The sequence below is a fragment of the Crinia signifera genome, chromosome 19 (assembly GCF_055691185.1).
Source record: "Crinia signifera chromosome 19, ASM5569118v1, whole genome shotgun sequence".
NCBI classification, from domain to species: domain Eukaryota; kingdom Metazoa; phylum Chordata; class Amphibia; order Anura; family Myobatrachidae; genus Crinia; species Crinia signifera.
This window is the reverse complement of record NC_139226.1, coordinates 134,631,920-134,658,980: the sequence shown is the minus strand read 5'-3', so window position 1 is coordinate 134,658,980 and position 27,061 is coordinate 134,631,920. Positions and strand designations below refer to the sequence as shown.

General features: G+C 40.1%; 1 protein-coding gene across 1 annotated transcript; it reads left to right on the top strand.

Annotated features, from left to right (window-relative positions):
- The first annotated feature begins 4,740 nt into the window (after window positions 1–4,740).
- Window positions 4,741–25,512, top strand: LOC146042364 (nicotinamide N-methyltransferase-like). Its single transcript, XM_083162337.1, has 4 exons — window positions 4,741–4,939; window positions 18,454–18,687; window positions 21,366–21,573; window positions 25,086–25,512. The coding sequence occupies exons 1-4, from the start codon at window positions 4,741–4,743 to the stop codon at window positions 25,510–25,512; spliced, it is 1,068 nt and encodes a 355-aa protein (XP_083018463.1).
- Window positions 25,513–27,061: the final 1,549 nt, after the last annotated feature.

Below are 27,061 nucleotides of genomic sequence, written 5' to 3'. Positions count from 1 at the left end.
TAAAAGGGGCCAACCTGGGAATGCATTTTCTGGTGTGAAAGGGGTATTATTTCCAATAGCCAGGACCTGCAGTGCTCTGAATACAGCCAGGTATTATTTCCAATAGCCAGGACCTGCAGTGCTCTGAATACAGCCAGGCTCTGCCACTGTCAGGGGCTATCACTTCTGCCTGGCGGCGGCTGTCCCCCATTTACCACGAGCATGTATTCCCCCTTGGCAATGAGCATGTAATCCCACATGGCAATGATCATGGAACCTCTGGCAATGAGCATGTAGAGAAGCAGCACTTATGTAGCATAATTTTTAATAGGCATTATGGTGTTTGGCATAATACATAATGGACATAATGGCGTGTAACTTAACATGTAATGGACATTATGGTGTAAATGTTTAATGCGAGCCTTTGGTGGACAATGTCCCTGTTTATGAAGTGCATTGTGAATTTTTTCCCAATCCATGTGGCATTATGTGAATTTTTTTCCAATCCGTGTGGCATTATGTGAATTTTGGCTCAATCCGTGTGGCATTATGTGAATTTTGGCTCAATCCGTGTGGCATTATGTGAATTTTGGCTCAATCCGTATGGCATTTTATGCATTTGGCTCAATCCGTGTGGCATTATGTGAATTTTGACACAATCCATTTGGCATTATGTGAATTTTGGCTCAATCCGTGCGTGGTATTATGTAAATTTTGGCTCAATCCATGTGGCATTATGTGAATTTTGACACAATCCATGTGGTATTATTTGAATTTTTGCTCAATCCATGTGGCATTATGTCAATTTTGGCTCATTCCATTTGGCATCATGTGTAAGGGGCAAGTATAATGGGGTCTAGTATTTTGTTGCATAATGTGTAGAAGTTGTATATGGTGTTGACACGCCCCCTGTTGAGTGGCCACACACCCTTTTCGGGCGCGCGCCTTTGGCGCGCGCACAACTACATCCTTCACTTTTGTCGCCATGGTGGGCCTGCATACTTTAAATGCCAGAGCCTATTTTTAATTCCATTCCCACCCTCTCCTGCCGCTCTCTTAGCATGTACATTGGCACCACTAACACAGCCCCTCCCCCACCCAAACCCTTTTTTATCATGGTGCCCCCCCTGTCATTTTATCCTGGATCCGCCCCTGTTTGTTACCATCTGATAAAGGGGATAGAATACTACACAAAGATACCTTTATGTGCATTCGTGACAGAACACTTATGTAAGTTTGGAGGTCTCATTGAAATTTAAAGGGACACTCTAAGAGCTGGTCACCTTAATTGCTTTTAGGTTATATGTACCATATGGTTGGGTGTTTACCTTTATGATAGGAGATAAGCAGCTAATTATGATTACATAAGCGCAAGGTCAGAACAACATTTTTCTTTAAAACTTTAGTAACACCTTAGTAATCATGGGGTACTGATGCACCTGGTATCGCAGGCCCTGGAGAAACAGGGGGCCCAGCTTGCAGTGCTGAACATTAGGTCCACCATTTGTAACCAGGAAGCCATGCAGTGACTGCAGTTCATCATCTGTGGCATTTCAAATATGGAGCTAACTACAAGATAATCAGAGCTCGTGGACCAGCAGCCAATCAGGCGCGGTGACAGAGGCAGATCCTGATTGGCTGCTGGTCTCTGAGCTCCAATTGGCTTGCAAATACTGTAGGTCCAAATAACAAATGTAGTTGGTGCTGTACTGCTGTAACTATTTGGTTGCTGGTGGTGCCAATCTGCACTGCCATTCAGGATCTCTCTCTACCAGTCCATAAGTAATGAGAAAGAAGAGCAGGGGGAGGAGGAGAAGGATGGGGAGCAGTCAGCATTTTGCTAAAACTACCTCTCTTTAGGACAGCAGCAGGAGTGCAGGGAAACAGGAAATCCACTGACCTACAAGATCTGCTTCCTGGGTTGCGAGCAGGTGACCTACTGTCACAGGATACCACCATGGCACAAGGCAGGCATGCTACTTACCCCTTCATGTGCTACAGTGGCACTCCGTGCTGGTTGCTAGACACCGGGGATGGGGAGCAGGTTCTGTGGAGTACTATTGGACAGACAGGGCCTGGGATACGCACAGCACTGGACTTGAGGAGCTGAATATGTGGCAACCCCCCCCCCCCCTGATAATGAGGGGCTGATGTCACTGGGACTCCCCTCAACCAATCAGGGTTGAGCTCTGCCCTGATTGAATGTAGCCAACTCCATTCAACAAGGGAGGGAGAAGTAAGTAGGTTTATGCTATCAGTAGCAGTGTTAAGTGCTAAGCTGTGACTAGGTGCAGGGGGAGCTGCAGACCCTCATAGCAGCCAGGGCCTCTTAGAAACTGTACCTTCTGCACCTCCTGTTGTTATGCCACCCATCTTCATCCACCTCCCACTCTGTGCCAAACACAGGGTGCTGCAGAAACACCTCACCCGCATCCAAATCCATTTATTCAGCCTTTTTTTCCCACCTGTGGTGTAAACTGACAAAGAAGGGGGCAATGCCGGCCAGTGCTGTGTACTATAACTGTCCACTGTCATGAATTTTACTCATTCTTCACCTGGGGGACAGCGCCCTTTAAGCTCTATGGCATGGTCGCTGTCCATTCAGGATGTCCATGGTGGTTCCTCTCTTCAGGAGCTCCTTTTTGCTACTCCTCCATAGTAAAGGCAATGGGGTGATGATGTGGTGAGCCATGATTGGCTTGCCATTGCCACCTTGTATTTTCAGGTTGACTGCAGACCACCCTTACATCATTGCCCCGAGAGCCAATCAAAGATCATCACATCTTCATCTCATCCCCTTGGACTATCTAATATTAGCCAGCACGAGGCTGTAGAGGTAGTTCAATGGTGGAGGAGCCATGAATAGCTCATGAAGACAGAAGACATTGGGCCTTATTTTGGTTCATTTTTTCTGACAAAATCCTTCTTAGATGGGCAAAACCATGTGCACTGCAGGTGGGGCAGGTGTTACTTGTGCAGAGAGAATTAGATTTGGGTGGGGTTTTACTTCAAAGTGAGATCTATATTGCAGTGTAAAAATAAAGCAGTCGGTATTTTCCCTGCACAGAAACAAAATTACTCACCCAAATCGAATTCTCTCTGCACATGTTACATCTGCCCCCCCCCCCCCTGCAGTGCACATGGTTTTGTCCATCTAAGAAGGATTTTGTCAGAAAGAATGAACCAAAATAAGGCCCACAGTGTGGAAATCCTGAATGGACAGCCATTAAATAGAGCTTAAATCCCCCCCCTAGGAAAACAATGAAAAAGATGTTTTGGAAGTCCTGAATGGGCAGTGTAAAAGAACTTAAGAGCCACCAACCACAGGTGAAGGATAAAGGTGATGCCATGGAAGTCTTAGGGGAGTCGGCAGCCATCCAAAAGAGCTTATTGGCCACCGACCTCCAAGTAAAGAGGCTCTATAATAATCACCTACCCCCTCCCCCCCCCCCTCCTCACTCACAAAAACAGTGTGGGGGGGGGCAACATTTTTTAGCTTGCACTTGGGGCCAAAACCCATAGTTATGCCTTTGGCTCCCACTCTCATCTTCCATCATAATAGAAAACACAACACTGATAAATAAAAGAAAATAATAAACTGCTTCACATCCTCTCTCATATACTGTAGACAACACGCTCCCATACAGGATTGGACTGGCCTACAGGTGTAAATGGGAAATCCTCTATGGGCCTCACTGTCTGAGGGCCATTTTTCTAGAAGTTAGGTTGCAAATTATGCATTCTTAATTTACATTGGAACTACCATGGATGTACTTGGGGGCTTGGTTTATTTCCAAGAAAATTAAACCAAAAGTAGTCCACCTGACACTCACATTTTCTCTACTTTATAAAGAGGCCTTATTATTTGCATGCTGATCATGTCCTCTAATAGTTGACCAATTCTCTCTTTGTTAGTTGGTCACACCCCCTCTGATGGTCGGCTACACTCCTTAAGCTTGGACTCCAACTGCTGCATTTTCTGGTGGGGCTTTCATACCCCAATCTGACAAAGCCCCCACACTCACGAATAATGCCAAGACCCAACTTAAAATGATAAAGGATATAAATCAGGAGTGGCCAAACCTGTCAGATGCTACAAGGTGCCCACAGATGCTACAATTGTACTGTGCTATGCGTTTTTGTCTGTACAATGGTTCTATACAATTTTTCTTCCAGCTTGCTATGAGATGTGCACTTGGATGAATGAGATGCGATGTGATGAACCCATGTTTGTAATGTTAAATTTCAGATGTAGTCTAAAAAGTACGTGCAGCACGTACTTTTTTAGACATACAATATCGGGCTCCCGGGAACGCGCATCACATCGCACAAGCCCATAAACACCATCCAATAATTGTACATAAGATGCAATTTGTGCTTAAAAAGTACAAAACGCATTCGATAATTGATGCATCTGTGGGCACCTTCAGGCAACCTGTGGATCTTAAGTAGGAATGAATGCAGCAACGTGGACCGTTTGTAGATTATGGTTTGGCCACCCCTGATATAGACCTTTGCAGTGGCAAGAGTGTATGCACTGATGCCAGGTCCCGATCCCCATGAAGTTGCTGGGTGCACACATTACCTGTGTACCCAGCTTAACAATATCACCTGATTAGATCACATATTTATTTAGCATATTTCTGCCAAAAGTGATACAATCATTGTCAGCTGAGAATGACAACATTGTAATTAGATAAAATGACTCATAAGGTACATATAAAGAGAAGAGACATATATGTCACTATACATATAAAGAGAATGCTACAGCTACAGAGAACCGTCTTGCCCGGTGCGACAGAAGACAAGAGGATGGAAGCCAGACCTGACCTGAAGCTTTACCATGTGCATGGGATGGATTCCAGGGACTATTTGAAGTGTTATTTTGAACCAGACAGTGTGTTCAAAGACGAAACAGTTGTATTTATTATTGAGAAGCTGCACTCTGCCTTAGCAACAGGTGCGTATCAGTATTAATTGTTTCCTTACACAGTATATATACGTATATATTTTTTTTTTTTACATAAACACACACACAAAATAGCATGGTTAATGTATGTAGATAGATACTGTAGTAGTTAGATGTTTGTCCAACATTATTTTTAATTTATTTATTGTGCAATAGTCCAAATAATTAATAATTACATATATAGACCACCGGGGGTGCGGCAATCCACAAAGAATAAGGATAAGTTATCAACGTTTCAATGCCGGTTTATATAAACCAGCATTGAAACTTTGATAACATAACCTGCCTTCTTGCCTATTCTTCGTGGAGTGCCACACCCCCAGTGGCCTGTATGCTTTGAGCTGTGCAGGCACCCTGACAGTAAGGATTGCATATGTGGCTGTGCCAGTCCCCTCCAAAACGTTTTTATATATATATTGTATATATAGAAATTCAATCAGGCACTCGTCGGGCTTAGGTAAGTTCAGGAATAAATAGACACGGAGGTCTCAAAAACTTAGCTACTTAGCTACTGTGTTACCTGGGTGATCAGATGTTCTGTGCATCAAGGCCATTGCTGACGTATATATATATATATATATATATATTATAGAACAGGAGACGCACGATAGTGTAGTATTTTATAGTTAAAAGGCAAAACTTTACTGAAAAAATAGCACTTACATAAGAACGTGTTATGATCAAATAACACAATATGCGCATGGGTGTAATGGAAAATTCACATAGTGATGCTTAAGACAGGTGCACTGCACTTCATCCTTACTCCCAGACCTCGCCGCGTCACCACATTGCCGCGTTACTACTCACGTCCTTAAGCTCCACCCAAACGCGCTTCATCCCAGGGGAGTTCGTCAGTGGGTGTGTCCGTCACGGACCTTGGTGTGTATATATAGCCATCCTGATAAGTCGTTCATTAACCAATTATTGGGGCTGCTTAGTGGAAGTGCCGGACTAGCATTATTATCCTATGTACATATACTATCCTTAGTTTTCACATATCTTTTTATTAAGCAACATTGATTACGGCGGCCACTTTCCTGAAGAATTTGTCTCCATTCTTAACTGCAGCCGTACTATTCATTATATTTTCATACAGATTAATACCGGAAAATAAGGTTTAGGATCTTATGTTAAATCAATGGGCAGAAAGATTTTATTAATTACTAGACAATTACATATCCTCTATTCAATTACCAGCATTAACACCAAGCAGCGCTTCACATATAAAAAAAACTAAAACATATATATCACATATAACAGAATAATTCATATATATTCAAAAAGATTTTTCTACAATATATAGAATAACAATGCAAGAGAATATAAATATACTACTGTATATATAAAAATACACAATATAGGAAAAAGACTATATAAAATTCATACAGACAATGTCAATTAGATATCATGTTAAAAAAAATATTATTTAAATAATTTAAGATTTTTCTTAGTTTTTCCAACATATTTTGCCCCCACATTGGCATTCCAACATATATATCACGCTGGAAGTTTGGCAATTCATCAAGCTTTTAATTTGATGTACTGTATATTTTCTTTTTAAAATTTCTTAAAAATCATTTGTTCTCTACTGGCTAACTGACACACTGAACATTTTGAACAAGGAAAGAAGCCTTTTGAAGACCCTAACCATGTACCATCATCACTGGTCATTGGAAGAAAACTAGGTGCCAATCTTGCTTTTAAAGATCGAGCTTTTTTGAAAATCAGCTAGGGGTTTCTGTCCAAGGAAACCTCTCAGTATGAATATAGAAAAAAGTGAGATAGGCGCCTTCTAGTGCAGTAAATTAATAATTTTAGCAGTGAATCCCTTCACCATAAATGATACAGTATAACGCCCCAACAAATGCAGGTGTACATTTGGCAGTGGTCTCCAACCACTGTAATATGAACTTACCTATAACCTATGTGGGTTATACTGATTATACTATGTTGGTTGTACTCAGTGCTATTTTTGAGCAGGAACTCAGTTCCTGAACCTCTAATTATATATGACATCATCAGGAACTAAAAATTTACTTTCCATAAGATAAGTTTTATTTTAAAGTCACCTGTGAGTGCCTTTGTTTCTAAATACAATATAAACATCTATCTCTCCCTCCCTCTCTTTATTATATATATTATTTTTTATTTAATTGATCCGCCCCCAGAACTGGAGTTCCTGCACCTATTTTTCCAGAAAAATAGTACTGGTTATACTGTTTATACTATGCATCTCTAAATGTTTTTGGATACCATCCCTTAAAATTCCCTCAAATCATTTTCCCACTATTTATGTTAAGCTCACAGTTCAATAATATGCTGGGCCATCCCTTTTACCTTTTTTTAATATTGGTACTATCACTGCTATCCTTCAGTCCTTAGGCACCTTACCAGATGAAAATGAGTTACAGTATCAAAAATGTAATATTGAGGGTTTTCTAATTCCTCCCTTAATTCCATTAGAACACTAGGATGAATCCCAGGAAATCCCAGGAAACCGTTACATGCACATAGGGCAATTCTCCCAGGTCAGTCCTTTATTTCTATGAGAACGACCGGACGGAAGAATTGTGGAGTTAATCACATGCCATTGGTGATAAGATCTCATCACTTAAAAAGAGGGGACTGCAGCGCCATATAGAACACCATTTTTTGTATTGCTTGTATGGTTAAGAGTTAGGAGTCTTAAGGTGTTTCTAAGGCTGCAGGAGTCCAGGCGCTGTCATTATTTTCTTTCTTTTGTTGACTAGGATGAATCCCGTTCGGACCTGGGGATTTGTTTGTTTTGATTTTGAGAGCCTCTTTTTTATGTCATCTGTAGTGAATTCAATATTAAGTTCTACAATAGTTGCCATTTATGGAACCTGTGGGGTCCACTGTCTGCTTCTCCCTAGTAAACACTTGTGAGAAACATGTCCTTATTCTAAATAAAGCTACTGTATTTCCATTCCATTCTCTTTTATTATTGTTTTGTTATTTATGTATTTGAAAAACGACTTTGGATTGGTTTTGCTCTCAGTGGCTATGCACTCTTCATTTTCCCTTGTAGCTACTTTGATTACCCCATTACAAATTGTATTTAACTCTTGGCACTTATTGAACACCTTCTCATTCCCATTGGCCTGGTCAATTTTAAATGCTATTATCTTATTGTTTTTGCTGCCCTTCATTTTTTTTGTCCAACCATGGCAGCTTTTTACTTGAACAATTTCTAAAATTTCATATTTATGTTTCCAGATTATTGATTTCCAGTAAAACCATGTTGTGGTCACATGTTCTATTACTTTTGTATTTGATACAAAAAGCTATCTTGTTTGTTAATACGAAATCTAATATGCCCTGTTACCAATTGGTGTTTCTACCAATTGTGTAATATACTGATCCTTAAGTAAGATAAAGGAACTACTTACTCATGTGTCCAGTCAATGTCTGGACATCTTCTATATAATAAGTTGAAGAGTGTGTGTGCGTGTGTGTGTGCGTGTCCGTTCCATTGCGGACACACCGTGGCACTCAGAGACCCCAAATTTGGCAACAAGGTACCGCTATACCCGGTGGTGTGCACCTCAAAGCCGTTTTTGGGAAATTTCACTTAGAAACTTTAAAAACACCAAGTTTTAATTTGCATTCATTGATGATCTGGGGAAAACATTGACGATCTGGAAACCGTTGTCGAAGGAACAACTCCACACCTGATTTCATTGCTGTCATTGAGTATGAATGACACATTCTAACATTATGGTGAAGGCTTTAAACAATTAGGAATAATTGAGGATATACATAGACCACACATCATTGTACACGCACACACAGTACACCACATATGCACACAAGACACACATATATACGTAGCGCACCTCACACACACATTGGACAGATACACACAACAAAACACACACATAACACACCACATGCAGTACAACACAAACCCATATACACTACAACACCACCCAAAAACAGTAGAACAAACACACACACTTAAACATTGTCAGGATAAGCACAGCACACTACACACACATACTGTATATATGTAGCGTACCTCACATTTGGCTGATACTGTACACATAACCCAACACACACACATAACACACCACTCACAGTACAACACACACCCACATTCACTACAACATGCACCCCAAAACAGTACAATACACAGAACACACAAACAAATATTGAACAGATACACACAGCACATTACACACACACACACACACACATTTATAGGTAGCACACCTTACACACTTACACATTGGGCAGATCACACAACACACACACATAACATACCTGTAACAGCACAACACACACCCACATTCACCACACACACACAAAAAACAGTACAACACACAAAACACACACATAAGCTGTGTACACACGGGGGCTGAAATCGCTGGAAATATGGTCACTGGCGACCATATTGCCAGTGATGGGAGCGTGCCGTGGCGATAAATCGCCGGGTGCATGCTCCCTTTTTCAGCCCTGTTCTAATCGCTGGTCGCAGGAACATGCTCCTGCAACCAGCTGATTACCTCTGCGACTCCCCCGGCAGAGGTTCCTTTTCATCAGCGACCATCTCTGGTCGCTGATGTAAAGGAGAAACTGAGCAATATATTGCTCAGCAATATATTGCTGGCAATATATTGCTGAGCAATATATCTCCCCGTGTGTACGGGGCTTTAAACATTGCACAGATACACAAAGGCACAACACACACATACACATACTGTATATACATAGCACACCTCACACACTGCATTGTACAGATACATACAACACAACACACACAACCACATACACTAAAACACACACACAAAAACATAAAAAAAGAATTTACCGTTTATTTAACAGACTGTACCGGCAAATAAAAACTGTACCTAATGTACCGTTTTTTCTTTTTCCCATATCCGTCTCTGCGCTCCCCGGCCAGTTGCACTGAGAAATCTTTGTCCTGGCCAATGCACCCATTGATCAATACAAAGTGGGTACACTACACTCACCCTGTTAGTCAGTTGGATGTTAAGGGTTTAATTTTACAAAGGGGTAAGGGGAGTGGGATGTTAGGAGTCCGCACACATTGATTTCCTATATTTGTAGCCCCAGAAATGTTATTTATTCTTTTTGGGGGAGTTAATCAGGCGCCTTATTGAGAGTTTCTGGCGAAGGGTGCTATCCAGGCAATATAAAGTACATAGAGGCAAAAAGAGAGAAAAGAATTGCACTGTGGATGCACACCAAAGAAGGTACAATATCTTAAAACTTAGCATTTAATTTTTATTCAAAAACTTAAAAAGAAGCGAGATCTACTACCTGTGCAGATTGTTTATTTATATGATCTCACAGGGTGATCTCCTTCTAGAGTTTGTGAAATATTCAAAGAGTTAAAAGGACTTTAGACATACCAACATGTAACATACATATGTGATGTGCGTTTAGCACAAAAAAAAGAAAGAAATAGTGGTTTTATAGAGATAAAATTTCCACTAAGACTGGCTACAAAGGATGCTGTGAATGGGTTATGATGGCGTTCTTGTAGGCTTAATTCCTAATTCAGAGAAGGGGATGTTATTAATATCCCTCTTTGGGGGTGTTTGGTTCCCACTTGCAATGGGTCTATAATTATCTCATGTAGGTCAGTACCTGACTTCTACTGGGTGGTATTTTCTCGGTTATGCGGCTGTGTATATTTTATTGCCGCTAGTTGTACAACTTTTTGTGTTTAGTGTGAATCACTTCTCATTGGGTTTAATCCGACACTGAGGATATGGAATATTCAGTGACCAGTAATTGGTTTCCTCGTGTCCCTTTATCCCTTTATGTTTTAAATGATTAATACCAGCCAATGGGTCTTTATTTTTGAAACAAGATAGGATATTCTTAGATGTTTGTATCCATTATGATGTTCTGGGGGTTATGGTTCCCCTCTGGATGTATAGTTAGAAATCCTTAAACGTGGTCTGTTTGGCCCTTTAGTTGTTTTTGACTGGTTCTGGTATTGGGGTTTCTATACCTAGATATCTGGAGTTAGGTTTCTTAGGTCCAGTCAAAACACACAAGGTTTATATATACCAATGGATTTGTGATATTTAGTGATGTCACGTACTGTCTAGTCCAGGTTAGAAGCCACGAGTCTTTATTAACAGGTTTTATGATTTTCCTGTGACTCCATTTTTTGGCATTCTATTCCCAGTGTTGATATAAAAAATAGTGCTGATATATCAAATTTAATTAGATGGTGTTGATAGGGTTTGTCTGACTATGTGAGGTTCATTACAAGAAACAAATAGAATATTTTTCTAGAGAGCGCAAGAAACACTACAAAATTTAATCATATAAAAATACAAATTTATTTAATCATGAATAAAGATAAAAATAACATTTCATAAAACATGCAATTTAAACAATGATCCTTTAGGGATAATAAAAGAATAATAATAATTTCCTTTAGAAAAGAACCGTGTCCTTATGCCAATAGCTGTCAGAACACAAAACACAAAATACAAAAATACAAAACTGTACAATGATATAGACAAATGCACTTTACTATCATTTTACTATTTTTCATGAAATGCTGCTTTTTAATGCACTATGAAAAGATAATGGTTTCTTTCATTATTAGTTATAAAGAAAATCGCTGTTCCGAGTTATTTATTTATTTATTATAGATTGCCCGTCTGCCTTTTTAGGAATATTCTCAGAGTCTGGCAAATTGATATCCGATATCCATTTGTCTATATCATTGTACAGTTTTGTATTTTTGTATTTTTGTATTTTTGTGCTTTTCTATTTGTATTTTTCTACTTATATTTTTATATTCTCTTTTATATGTATCCCCGATTCCAGTCTATATGCATTTTTGCATCGCAAATAAGAAGAAATTCATCCTTAGAAAATATGTATTCATATCTTCCTAATGTACAAGTTTTGAGAATCCAATTGATTTCTTTGGCCTATTAAATTAATATTTGGGTTCTGGACCACCATCGCAAAATTTACCGACGATGTCACCGATGTTTTCGATGTTTTCGATATATTTTTTTACATACTATGTTTTTTTATATATTGCTGTGTTTTTATATTGTCTTTTAAATCAGTGCTTTATATTGCATTAATTCTTTGCTAAGAATGTTTTATATATGTTTTATATAAATTTAAGCACTTTTATTTGATGTGAAGTTAAAACCTTCCCACAATGTTTTACTATGCATAGGCACCTTTAATTGTTTTCAGCCGCAACAGCCTGTTAGTCATTAGCAGTGACGTAGGTTGCATCCAGGCTATAAAGGGGTTGCTGACCGACGCCAGGACCAGCCCTCTGACGAAGTCCTCGTGACGAAACACGTAGGGGTGTGGCCTGGCGTCGGTCTGAACTCCATGGTTGATGTGAGAGTGGTGAGAGCACCCGCTTGCCAATTCGATCGCTGTCGGAGACCGCCCCATTCATGCTGTAATTCACCCGCGGTTGTGCCTAACCGTCAATTGTGGTACGTGACACCAATTCAAATGTACCTGTTGGAATTTATATTTTTGTGATTAAAATAAAAAGATAAAGCACTATTTGGAGCGCTCCTCTTTCCTCTCTTAGAATATCCTATACCTGAGAATCCAGGTGCCCGCAAGGGTAATGAAGAGGGAGCTGCCGGTCTCATATTCGACCTGAAGTGCTGGAAATTCTCTTCTGAAAAGGACTGATTTAAATCCCATTGAAAGGATAAGGACTTGCGCGCTAATTGGACTGTTTTGTGATATTTTTTTATGTATATATATATATATCTATCTATATATATACATAAATCATTGTGATACACAAACCATACTGTTGATAAAGCACAATATATTAACCATTAACATCTGGACCTATATATAGGACCAATAAGAAAATAGAATAAAGGACACACCCCCACGAATATAATGTCAAGGAATATCCACATAATATCTTTTTCTTTTTCCTCAAAAAATTGATGGAATAGCGTCATTCTCTCTTTTAAAAACTAGACACCACCTCTCTCTCGTGTCAAAATTCTTTGAAGATTCCAAAATACCTATATTGCAAAACTTCAAAATCAAATACAGTCCCAATAGAAAACTGGAAGAATACATAATCCCTATATACAGATCTGACATCGAAATGAATATAATGGATAAATCCAGAGTCCGGGACTTGAAGAACCCAGGAGATGTTTGACATCAAGACAGTCTTTTAAATGAATACTTTTCTCCTGTCTAAGCGACACTGACAGGCAGCAGTGATACCAAACAAACATAACAACATGGCATAACTAAATTAAATGAAGATAAAATCACCACAAGAGGTATTAAACATACCTAAAATAGAAAGCTGCTGTAACTATACAGATTCCGGGGCTCTATACAATAGGAATAAGATATAATAACAACTGGGAAACACATCCAGATTCCGGGGACGGAAATACCCCAAATAAGCATAACGTCAGAGATAAACAACAATAGAGAGTAAACCCCATTTGGGACAAACCCAAGAAAACTCACCACACCCTAGAAGAGATCGCTCTGATCACCATGCCCATAAAGGACATGAAACTTTAAAAATAACTATCGAAAATGAAAAAGTAAAAACCAGGATGATAACTCATACAGAGTCCGGGGTGATCCGCGCAGAACCTGAGCTTCCGGGTTGCGGCGGGTGGATGCCGCGATTGGCTGGGAGACATCACGTGACCGATACGTGACATCACACATCGGTCACGTGACCAGCACGTCATGACATAGGGCGGAAGTAGCCTCTATATTAAGGGCAGAGGCAACAGGAGCCTATTGGAAGACAAAAACATGTGAACCTCAGCAAGCAATATGATTGTCTGAGACATATTAATAAATATTGCGCACAGTGGACACTCGGCTTGTGGCTCTGAGGAAGCTAGTTTGTGAAACGCGTGTCAGCCTTAAGCTGGCTACAATTGTTTCCAAATCATATTGAAATGTGTCAATTTTGAAATGATGTTGCTGTGAATTGTATGTACAGTTTATGAAGTTCTAGAGAAGGTAAAAAAACAGTGTAAAAAGCGCTGCTAGATGGCTAATGTTAGATAGAGAAGTCAGTGTGTGATAGATAAATCTGTCAGAAATTCATACAGACAGACATTATTGATTAACTATCACCCAAGCTGATCCTTATTGGCAATAGTGTATAAAACGCCTATATATATATATATATATATATATATATATATATATATATATATATATATATATTATATAGTAGGTCCAGGCACTCGCATCAGACAATCAATTTCAGCAGAAAAAACCAGAATACAACAGGTATACGGTGGTCAACGTTTCGGGTCCTTGACCCTTTATCAAGACATATGTCTTGATAAAGGGTCAAGGACCCGAAACGTTGACCACCGTATACCTGTTGTATTCTGGTTTTTTCTGCTGAAATTGATTGTCTGATGCGAGTGCCTGGACCTACTATATATTCCATATTTCCCTGTTTGGGAGCAAAAGGCACCGCACAAGTTGCATCGATTGACGAGGAGTGCCGAGCGCTTTCTACAACTATATATATATATATATATATATATGTTTACATTTAAAATAAGGACAACAGCGTGGGAATATATAACCTGCCTGAAATTTATACAGGCAGACATTATCTATGAATATCACCTAAACCCAATTTTAATTAGCAATATCCCAAAACGCTTATTACCTAATACCTCTCTGAACCTCACATAGTCAGACAAACCCTATCAACACCATCTAATTAAATTTGATATATCAGCACTATTTTTTATATCAACACTGGGAATAGAATGCCAAAAAATGGAGTCACAGGAAAATCATAAAACCTGTTAATAAAGACTCGTGGCTTCTAACCTGGACTAGACAGTACCTGACATCACTAAATATCACAAATCCATTGGTATATATAAACCTTGTGTGTTTTGACTGGACCTAAGAAACCTAACTCCAGATATCTAGGTATAGAAACCCCAATACCAGAACCAGTCAAAAACAACTAAAGGGCCAAACAGACCACGTTTAAGGATTTCTAACTATACATCCAGAGGGGAACCATAACCCCCAGAACATCATAATGGATACAAACATCTAAGAATATCCTATCTTGTTTCAAAAATAAAGACCCATTGGCTGGTATTAATAATTTAAAACATAAAGGGATAAAGGGACACGAGGAAACCAATTACTGGTCACTGAATATTCCATATCCTCAGTGTCGGATTAAACCCAATGAGAAGTGATTCACACTAAACACAAAAAGTTGTACAACTAGCGGCAATAAAATATACACAGCCGCATAACCGAGAAAATACCACCCAGTAGAAGTCAGGTACTGACCTACATGAGATAATTATAGACCCATTGCAAGTGGGAACCAAACACCCCCAAAGAGGGATATTAATAACATCCCCTTCTCTGAATTAGGAATTAAGCCTACAAGAACGCCATCATAACCCATTCACAGCATCCTTTGTAGCCAGTCTTAGTGGAAATTTTATCTCTATAAAACCACTATTTCTTTCTTTTTTTTGTGCTAAACGCACATCACATATGTATGTTACATGTTGGTATGTCTAAAGTCCTTTTAACTCTTTGAATATTTCACAAACTCTAGAAGGAGATCACCCTGTGAGATCATATAAATAAACAATCTGCACAGGTAGTAGATCTCGCTTCTTTTTAAGTTTTTGAATAAAAATTAAAAGCTAAGTTTTAAGATATTGGATGTTAAGGGTTTCCCAGACTCATTTGGTTCACAGATAATGTTTGGTCGATGGGCATGAGCGCTGCATGCATTTGTTTGAATGTTATGAGTGTAAGAAGTTGAAGAATAAGACTGAGATGAAGATTTGTCACGTTAAAGTGTACAATTTACTCAATAAATCGTGAAATAAATATGTGTACATAGAAGTACAATCAAGAAATGAAAGTAGGATTAAAAAATAAATTCTGATTCAAACTGATAATTGTTTGGATGGGGGTGGGTTGCGAAACAAATCTATAGGTGGAGGGGGGTATGGAAATTGTGGTCATAATTGGTGTTTCCTACCCCTACAGGGGGTCCCCAGTTGATGAGAAATTTTCACTACAGTGTCACCATAGGGGGATTTCCAATTGGGGCTCAGGTGGTCTTTTAGGGACCCCTTTACAATCCCATTTTCTCTTCTCCTGGAGCCTACGGTCTCCCTCAGTGATTGACTATCATTAAGGGAGACCGTAGGCTCAAGGAGAAGAGACCTATGGAATTGTAAAGGGTCCCTAAAAGATCACCTGGATCCCAATTGGGAATCCCACTATGGTGACACTGTGACCGTGACATTGTAGTGAAAATCCCATCAATTGAGGACCCCCTGTATGTGTACCAAACACCAATTATGCCCACAATATCCATAACCCCCACCTATAGATTTGTTTCGCAAACCCACCCCCATCCAAACAGTTATCAGTTTGAATCAGATCTTATTTTTTAATCCTACTTTCATTTCTTGATTATACTTCAGTGTACACTTATTTTTTTTTTCATGATTTATTGCGTAAATTGTACACTTTAACATGGCAAATCTTTATCTCAGTCTTATTCTTCAACTACTTACACTCCAAACCTTATAAATGCACCCATTTTTGATTGCGATGGCTGGATCGGTGGATTGGCCCGGCGGGTGTAGGGAAGAATTTGGCCCATTGCACCCGTTCCCAGTGGTGCATTGCAGTGGTGCGGGAAGCGTGCGTCGCGTCATGATGTCATGTGGCCAGGCCCGCGGACCTGCTCCCACACTCAGGGGCTGCCCCACTGTTTGGTAGAGATGCCCGGTGCATGTGCTTTACAGATCCCCAGACCTCAGAGACTGCTGCAGGCAGGTTCGGTGAGGGGAGTGGCAGTGGCAGGGAGCAGTGAATTTTTAATTAATTATGGCGCGGAAAGTAACATCCACCCCGGTCTCCACGCACTCAGCGCCTGTAATTACACACCCTAGAAACTGTACCATTGAGTATAGAAATGGAGGTGTGGCCATGTCCCTTTCTGATTTTGTACTGATTTCTGAACCTCAGATGTTGGAGGGTTTGTCATAGGTGCTAAATATCAGGAGTGGATGTAGAATTCATCAACACATACAAGTTATCAACTCAGGAGTGTTGTGTTTCAAACAACAACACCACACCTGACTTCATTGCCATCATTGAGTATCAATGCAAGCACATTCTAACATTATGGTGGAATCTATAACAAATTACAATCTTAGGTCTTTGGCACAGCATACTGTAAGAGGACAATTTTCAGCAATTTTGGAAATAAAAAAACCCCAAGGTTTTCGCGGGCAACGCCGGGTGGGTCAGCTAGTAATTAATAACTGCCCCTGATCTGCCAATTTTTTAATTTGGTCTAAAAGTAGTGTCTCATCCCTTTTATTATGTTTTTTTTTCATGTTAGGTGGTCTGTTTCATACCTCTTACCTCATACTTAAAAGTTAATATTTTTGTTATTTTCAGTTATCTCTGCCCACATGGCCTCAGTATTATCAGTATTATCCTCTGCTATCCCTGAGCCCATTTCCATTTGCTTGGGGAGTGCAGATTTTTTTTTTAAACCCCTGGCTGTTCACATTCTCAGCCCCTATTACAACTGGGTCTGTGCCTACTGAGCCCCACTGCTGCAATTACTTAAGGACACCTTTACAACCTTGAACCTGGGATTGGACAAACTGTGACTGAGTGTGGTAACTATCAGCCCATTGGGCACGTTGATTCATTCCATTCACTGCTATACCCCTGATCCATTGGGATCAATTTCATTATCTGTTCCATCATTCAGCCTCCGGTCCAGATTCAATATATATTTTATCTATTTACTTATTTTTTATTTTTTTCTTGTATTGCTGTGCAATTGTACTGTATATTTTTAATTGTTATTAAATATTTGTGATACCTTTCATCAAACCGGCGCCACTTTTATTCTCTCTTTCTTTCATTGGTTTATTGGGGCTGACAACCCCATTGCTAAGTGGCAGCTTATAGCGAGGCACCTGTGGTAGCGCCTGTCTGTGCACCCTAGGGAGCACACCACTTCAATAGTAGCCCTTCTGCCAATAAAAGTGAGTGACCCTGACACACCTTTGTACTCTCCTATCTAAAGGGGCCTTATCATTTGCATGCTGACAAAGTCCTCTCTAATAGTTGACCAAGTATTTAATTGTTGGTCTGGTAGTTGACCACACCCTTTAAGCTTGGACCCCAACTGCTGCATTTCCTGAGAAAGCTCCCACACAAATAATGGCAAGACCATACTTAAAATGATAAATGATATTAACTTGTGCAGTGGCAAGTGTGTATGTGCTGATGCTGGGTCCCGACGCCCATGAATTTGCTGGGTACACACAACACCTGTATACCCAGCTTAACATTAACACCTGATTAGGTCACATATTTTTTCATCATATTTCTGCCAAAAGTGATACAATTAATGTCAGCTGAGTATGAGAACTTTATAATTAGAGAAAATGACTCATAAGGTACACATAAAGACACAACATATAAAGAGAAGGCTAGAGCTACAAAGATCCGATCCATCCTGCACCGTGTGATAGAAGACAAGAGGATGGAAGCTATACCTGACCAGAAGCTTTACCATGTGCATGGGATGGATTCCAGGGACTACCTGAAGTCTTATTTTGAAGCAGAAAGTGGATTCAAAGATGAGACAGTGGTGTTTGTTATAGAGAAGATGCACAGTGCATTAGCAACAGGTGAGTATTCAGTATAAGTTGTTTCCTTTTATATATGTATATATACAGTATATATATATATATATATATATATATATATATATATATATATATATATATCACAATTGCGGGCGGCACTCCAAGGATTTATAAATAAGTCAAACACAGACTATCGATATAGCCAACGTTTCAAATCTTTACCCGATTTTTCGTCCCTGACGAAAAATCGAGTAAAGATTTGAAACGATGGCTATATCGATAGTCTGTGTTTGACTTATTTATAAATCCTTGGAGTGCCGCCCGCAATTGTGATATATTTCAACAGCGTCCCATCACCGGACACTGAAGGGAAGGCAACCACGTGTATTATCATATGGTTTATGGAGTGCCGGTCCACTGGACAACAATATATATATATATATATATATATACAGTATATATATATATATATATACACATTGGGGGAGAGCTGTCACTCAGGTCTAAATAAAGCTATACAGGGCTGCAGTGCTTGCCCAGGTGCCAGCGGCTGAGGGGTTGAATTCTTCCATACAATGCAGAGGTGAAGCGACACTCTGAGGCTGTTTAGTGATGAAAAATTGGGACCAAATTTAATCCATAGCTATGCCTAGCTATGGATCAAAGTTGGTCCCACTTTTTCATCACTAAACAGCCTCAGAGTGTCGCTTCAATTCTGCATTATATATATATATATATATATATATATATATATATATATATATATATATATATATATATAAAATTTGGGGTATGCCAAACACTCCTCTATACAGAAATAATTGCCTGGGTGCCTTCTCTTGCAGGAATGTGTGTGTGTGTGTGTGTGTGTGTGTGTGTGTGTGTGTGTGTGTGTGTAGAACACAATATAGTTGCGCTAGTTCATAAATGAAATATCCAATTTTTTTCCACTTATATGGTGCAGCGCTTTTAAGAAGCCAATCCCACGGCCTCACCAAGATACATGCAGAGAAAACCAAGAGAAAAGAGCACAGTGAACACAAGTTCAAATTAAGTTTATATATAATAAACAAGCTCACATACATATAAGTATCAGGATAACAGCTTGCCAGCAAAAAAAATAAAAATCCACTTAAGAATCAGCCTGCCACCCACCGCTCACGTGTGGCAGGGACAGACCGGGGCTTCAGCCCTGGACTGATGAAGCCTGGGGAGCAACCCCTTTATTGGGGTCCCACTCCCCAAAGGAATGTACACAGGACATGTGGTCTCCCCTTAAGGTTTGAGGAAATGAAGTTTCACAACCATCAAAGGAAGGGTTTCTTTACAGTAAGGGCAGGTCATATATGGAATACTCTCCCTGATCACAGATGGCAGTAGTTCTGTGTGCCCCTCCCCCACCATTAGTAGATATAATGTACTAACTAACTAACTAACTAACTAACAGAAGCTTTTCTTTGACATTCCAGAATTTTTTTTTATGCCATATTGTATTTGTTAAACTGTTGCTATATTTGTGAAACTTTTACCTTTTTTCAGCAGTGATACTTTGACTATCAGAAACTATATATACATATATGCACACGTTATATACATATATACACACATGTATATATAAGTTATGTCGTTTATTTATACTGTTTGACTTCACTATTGTAAAATATGAGTCTAGAAGAAAGGTTCTGATATACCATACTTGTTCACTTTAAAATTATTCTGCTTATAATTAAACTTATTTTTAAAAATTAAAATACATATAAAAGAAAGTAATCATATACATATAAAATACGTCATTAGTCCACTAGACTACCTAGATGTCTAGTGAACATACTTCATTGTACTCTTTCTGTGAAAAAGCTCCATGTATAGCATATACTGTAGATCAGCGGTGGGGAACCTCCGGCCCGCGGGCCGTATACGGCCCCCGGAGCCTGCCTGTGCGGCCCGCCCACCCTCCCGACGGCTGTACAGTGAGTCAAGTACAGGCAAAATATCGCGAGAGCAACCGACCTCTCACGAGATTTTGCCTGTATGAGACTCCCTGCACAGCCGCCGGACCACACAGACCGGCGACTCGTAACCTGTGGCAGCCGCCGGCGCATGGGACGGCTGCCGCAGGATGATTTGTGAGGTTTTTTTTTTTATACATGGCCCCCGAGGCATTATGCCTCATTATAAATGGCCCTCGGACCTCAGAAGGTTCCCCACCCCTGCTGTAGATGGACTGACCACCCAGTGGTGAAACTATGAATTGTCATGACATCATGGCATAAAAACATAAGGAATTGATCTTCTGCCAAATTGAGCACCATGGCACTATTTTCAGAAAGGTATGACACATGTGGACACATCTGTATATTACTATATATGTAACTTGTAGTGCCAGTAGACAAAAGATTTTGAATTTACGTTTTGTATAAAAAAAAATTCTGAATCCTATTTTATACTGACCTATCTGCAATCACCATGTCTCATACACACCATTTGTCCATTACGTCACATAGATTATAGGAATGCATAAACTGTCAGATTTCCAGTCATTTCTTACTTCACGGCTGTTGATAAAGGTACTCAGTATTATAAACCATGAAACGTATGTCATGAAATCCCTTTATTCTGTATGTGGCCAATGCTGGGACACACGTTATCTTTCTTTGGCGTTGACTCACTATAACTATATAGAATGTTACATTCCTCCTTATCTGAGTATTTCCCCACAGGCCACATTAAAGGAGAAACTTTGATTGACATCAGTTTGGGATCCTTCGTTCATCATCTTTTTGGAGTCTGTGAATATTTTAAAGAGATCACAATACTTAAACCAACAGACTCCTGTATTATGGAACTCAACAAATGGGTGGACACCCGCACTGGGGCTTTTGATTGGACTCATGCAACTAAGATCGTTACCGAGTTGGCAGGAATCAGGTAAAATATGATTCTAATCATGAGTTACATGAAATTATAATAATAACAACAGTAAAGATAATTGTTACAGGTTTATTGGAGATGAAAGTAGTGAACATTTCTTATGTTGTAGCTGGAATTCCTCCAGATTCTACATATCCAATTGTGCATATACAGTGTCTTCATAGGTTGTTTCTCCAGTCATGCCATGAACAACCTGTGGGTAAGAGCACTTAATGTCTGAGGGGGATGCAGTTGAAATCCCGGCAGTTGGAATCCCGGCGTTCAAAATCCCGACGCCGGAATCCCGACCGCCGAAATCCCGACACTTTCTCCCTCCACAACACCTATAGAGGGAGAATACATTAGTGTGCCGAGCATACCGAGGAACGGGGCCCGCTGCGTGGTGAGCGCAGTGAGCCCGCAAGGGAGTGGTGATCCACGTCCTTCCCCCCCCCTTGTCGGGATTTCGGCGGTCGGGATTCCACAGTCAAGATTTTGTAAGCCGGGATTCCGACCGCCGGGATTTCATATGCAATACGTCCGAGGGTGCACACAGTGTAATACACATCTTAATCACTTGTCTGGCATAAACATATGTGACATGACCAAATTCAGGAATATGTTTGGAGAATTGGACCGGGGGCGATGAAAGGTCTGTATACACAATTATCCGATGTTCCTCAGGAAGACGGAATATGTAAAATAAATAAAAGCGTGTGTGAGAAAAACATCTATTCAGCCCACATGGTATGAATAGGAATCTGGGATTGGGTCACTAGAAGCGTACCCTCACTCACACTAGAACAAAGAAGATGGTGCACATAAAGGTTTCTTTACATAGGTTCACCACGGGTGTGTTTTCAAAAGGTGAAGGCTGTGTACCATACTCACAAGTAAAAATACCACTATAAGCGCATCTGGGTATCTTTATGGAGGGGGACTCCTGTCATGGAGGACAGTGGCTCCCGTGCACGGATGCAAGCAGACAAAGAAAGCCACTTTCAGTGTCTATACATTTATTTGTAACAAGTAGATACATAAAACTGGGATCTGCAAAGATGTTAAAAGAAGTCCGGTACCTTGTTGCTGGGGTATTGGCCTTATACCCCAGGCCGTCACTGTCAGCAAGCAGTATCCCAGTGCAAGAAACAGCAAGTGCGCTCCTCTCCTGCCAATGCGTTTCAACAGGACAACCTGTCTTTTTCAAGGCTTGGAGAGGAGTGCTAGGGAGTCCATATTTATACCCATGCACATTAAGCCTGATTGGACTCCTTCCGCCGGAAGTTCAATGCTGGGCGGAAGTGCCATAGATTTTAATAGTTTGGACTAAACAATGGGGGTAAAGTCATAAGTTTAATAATAATTTAGAACCATGCCCCTACTTAACATTTTCATGGCCAGATGGGAAGACACTATAGTGTGGTCTGGCCATGAATGGGGTGCGAACCTGGTCCAGTGGTGGCGGTATATCGACGATGTTTTATTTATATGGCGTGGTGAGGAATCCCTGCTTAAGGATTTTTGCAATTTTTTAAACACCAACCTTTTAAATATCAGACTCACATTTGCTATAAACATGTCCAGTGTTAATTTTTTGGACTTAAATATTTATGTGGAGAACGACACTGAAAGTGGCTTTCTTTGTCTGCTTGCATCCGTACACGGGAGCCATTGTCCTCCATGACAGGAGTCCCCCTCCATAAAGATACCCAGATGCGCTTGATAGTGGTATTTTTACTTGTGAGTACGGTACGCAGCCTTCACCTTTTGAAAACACACCTGTGGTGAACCTATGTAAAGAAACCTTTGTGTGCACCATCTTCTTTGTTCTAGTGTGAGTGAGGGTACGCTTCTAGTGACCCAATCCCAGATTCCTATTCCATGTGATACCATGTGGGCTGAATAGATGTTTTTCTCACACACGCTTTTATTTATTTTACATATTCCGCCTTCCTGAGGAACATCGGATAATTGTGTATACAGACCTTTCATCGCCCCCGGTCCAATTCTCCAAACAAGCTTTCCGAATTAGGGGTTGAGTGGTGACCCTGTATTTGTGGATCCGGCTGAAGAAAATTGTTTGTGCCTTGGGACTTATTCTCTTTTTTGTTTAAATTCAGGAATAGGTTACATAGAATTTGAATTTGAACCACTTTGCCCATCTAGTCGGACCCTTTTTTCCCCAGCCTGGTCGTATTCTATATAATGGTGCTGCATTGCTGTTTTTAATAGAGGAAAGCCATTCTGCCAAGTGCAGAATGGATTTCTGTCTGCTGTTGCCGCCCCCTGAGATTAATGTTGTAGCCTGTCACTGCCCTAGAATGCCTTTCGAGTGGGAAGCTGGAGCACTTGTGCTTGAATTAAAAGTGCATTTTTTTATTCCCCACTATTGGCAGATTATCTATGAGCTGCAGGACTGCATCCCCCAGTAAAATCCAACACCAAGATCAGCGATACAGAAGCCATATATCATCCGTGAGATTGCTTTGGCCACAATGTGACTGGCAGTAACTTCCTATTGGAGGGCATACCTGCCAGTCACCCACCAGACAGGGAGTCCCATTGGGAGGTGTTTCCTCCCTCAGGGACTGCAAGTATAGGCTGACTTCTATAACCTGCAGCCAATGTGACCCAAAGAACCCAGGCTTTTGTGCATGCACCGAGCTTGGCGTCTGTCAACTACATTTTACAGATGCCATGAGCCTGGTCCGTGGAAGAGACAAATGATAGGGAAAAAGAAATGGAACTTTGGACAGGAAAGTGCTACAGCACCTTTATATAGGTACCAAGTGAGCTATTGTTCACATATATACAGTATTGACTGTGGGGGTCTAGCCAGGGACAATAAACATTGCAAAAATGCAGTAAAGAGAAGAGGTGCATGAAAGGGACCCTGGGTGGTGGAGACCAGGCAGCACAACCACCGGCAGCACAGGAAATATGTTGGAATCCTGCATGGTAGAGACCCTGGGTGGTGGAGACCAGGCAGCACAACCACCAGCACCATAGAGATATGTTGGGACCCCGGCACCGGACTTGTGACCAGCATCGGTATTCTGACTGCCAGAATCCTGATTGCCAGTATGCGAACAAGATCCCCCCTCGTACCCCAGGACCAGCTACTATTGTGTGGCCACACCCATTCCCTCTCAAGCCCCTTTTGTGCACCAAATGTGTGCACTATCCTAAAAATATGGGGGTTGGAGACCACAATACTCTTGCTGATACAGGGCACTAGAATATCTAGAGGTGCAACTAGCAGTGATGCTACAGGCCACCAGACAATATCTTACCTATATTACTAAATTGTTTAGGGTCAGCTCTGCTACATGACATATGAACACTACAAGAATGAGGATACATCTGTAACAATAAATAAACTTAAAGAACATCTAAGAAAGCAGAGAACACTCTACTGCTTCACAAAATTAATTGATACTTACAAATAAGCCCCTGCTCTCTGAGATGATTTGTTCTGTGGGAAAGTTATACAAATTCTGTAATGACACTTGTACCAATTGTGTTTCTAGTGTTAAAGAACAAGAAAAGGAAGAAAAGTTAAAGGAAACAATTACACGCATAGTGAAATGTGACATCAGCAAAGAGAATCTCACGGACCCTGTGGTGTTACCACAAGCCGACTGTCTAGTGACAGCGGGGCTGCTGGAAGTGGTTAGTCAGGACCAACAAGATTACATCAGAAACCTGAGGAAGATGTCAAAGCTGCTAAAACCTGGGGGATTCCTTATTGTAATTGGTACCTTAAATGCCACATATTACACAGCTGGTAACCATAGGCTGCATGTATTTAATCACAGTGAAAGTTTTGTAGGAAAGACCCTCACAGATGAAGGATATGTAATTAGCTCCTGCGAGTTACTTGATAGAAAGGTAGAGAGTGATCTTGCAGATTATAAACAAATGATGGTTCTTACAGCTGTCAAGAGGAATATATAGGATGTGAGTGGAGGCCATTGTCCGGATGATTCTTTCAGCTGCGTCTTCATAACAACTGATAATACTCTTGATATTCTTGCTTTATAGTTACACTTGGCCATTGTATTGTATTGGTCTTGTATTTCTATAGCCCAGCTTTGTAACTTATACTATAGAGACTTGCCTACACAGTATTTCATATCAGTCAATTTTAATTTCATGAACATGAACTAAGGCATGAAATTACTGCAAATGAGTGTTGGACAGACCGTCCTCATACTGTTTGTGTATGTGATTGGTGACCCTTTTGGTTGAAGTTGGTGCAATTAGAGTGGACACGTGTTTGCAGCCATACTTATAGTTTCTGCTTTAATACTGCCTTTTATTCCACTGTGATTAGCTTTTTTTCTTATATTCTCTTCCTGTAACCCCCACTGTTTGCTACACCTCTGCTATGTGCCTCCCCCCCCCCACCACCACCACCACCACCACCAATGCAACCAATGCAGTGCACCTCAGATGTGCTTGGGATGGTTTCTGTATGGGTAGGTTGTACTACAAATCGATCTATCCATATAGAGCAGGCATAGATGACCAGGCCTTGGGGTGCAATATCAGTGCCGGTTTCTGGCTGCCTTATCTGGTACACTTGTGGATGGGATTGAAAATAGATGGGCCTGACTGTTATATAAGGACCCCACTACAGACGTTGTGATGCTGCAACCACCACATTTTGTGTAATGTATTTTAGGCGTGACCTATTACACCCAGGGTAATCCTATAATGCGTTCAAGATGGCTTCCTCACCTGGTACCTTCCATGGGTGGAATAGATAATCTGTGGAATTTATTATCCCAAATAACTGCACCAACTGTGTATTATACTTATTGTGCTCTTTATGTGTTTTTTTTTCTGTGTGGTTTTCTACCTACTCTAATACAACATCCTTCTAAAAAAAAAAAATCTTGTTTTTTGTTTTTTTGTTTGTTTGTTGGTCTGTAATGTGACTTTCAGTCCCCCTGCAGAAATCCACTATATAAATAAAATATTATTATTATTATTATTATTATTATTATTATTTTTATTATTATTATTCTGTTCTATAGCCCTTGGCCATTTGCTAAATCATAAAGACTGTACAGATGTATACATGTGACAGAAATAAAGATTAGAAATAGTAATCATTATTAGTATTATTTTCATCTTGATAAAGCAGAAATATGCTTTGTATTTCTAAACATAAAACAAATATTACATGGACTTTAAAGTTTAATTGACCACAATTATCATATAATCATTGTCAAATAATTCTTACAAGTATAAGGTTGAAATGAGTTTTAAAATATAACTTTTATTTTAGATTACCTCTAAAAGAACCTCTCAGATTTTGAAGCGAGGTTCATGATTTAGATTTCCGAAAATCATATTAAATATATGTCTCTACTTGGAAAAGAATGACAATAATGGCTAGAAAATTTCTTCTTTTGTTAGGAAAAATGGGACAATAATAAAACAAGACACAAATGATCAAGAATAACGACCTAATTGAATATATGATGTTGCCAGTCAG

Excerpts from the sequence above, each read along its gene's own strand:
- LOC146042364 (XM_083162337.1), top strand. The coding sequence starts at position 4,741 with ATGCTACAGCTACAGAGAACCGTCTTGCCCGGTGCGACAGAAGACAAG. Across the intron at positions 18,688-21,365 it reads GCACAGTGCATTAGCAACAG|GCCACATTAAAGGAGAAACT; the intron begins GTGAGTATTCAG and ends ATTTCCCCACAG. Across the intron at positions 21,574-25,085 it reads ACCGAGTTGGCAGGAATCAG|TGTTAAAGAACAAGAAAAGG; the intron begins GTAAAATATGAT and ends TTGTGTTTCTAG.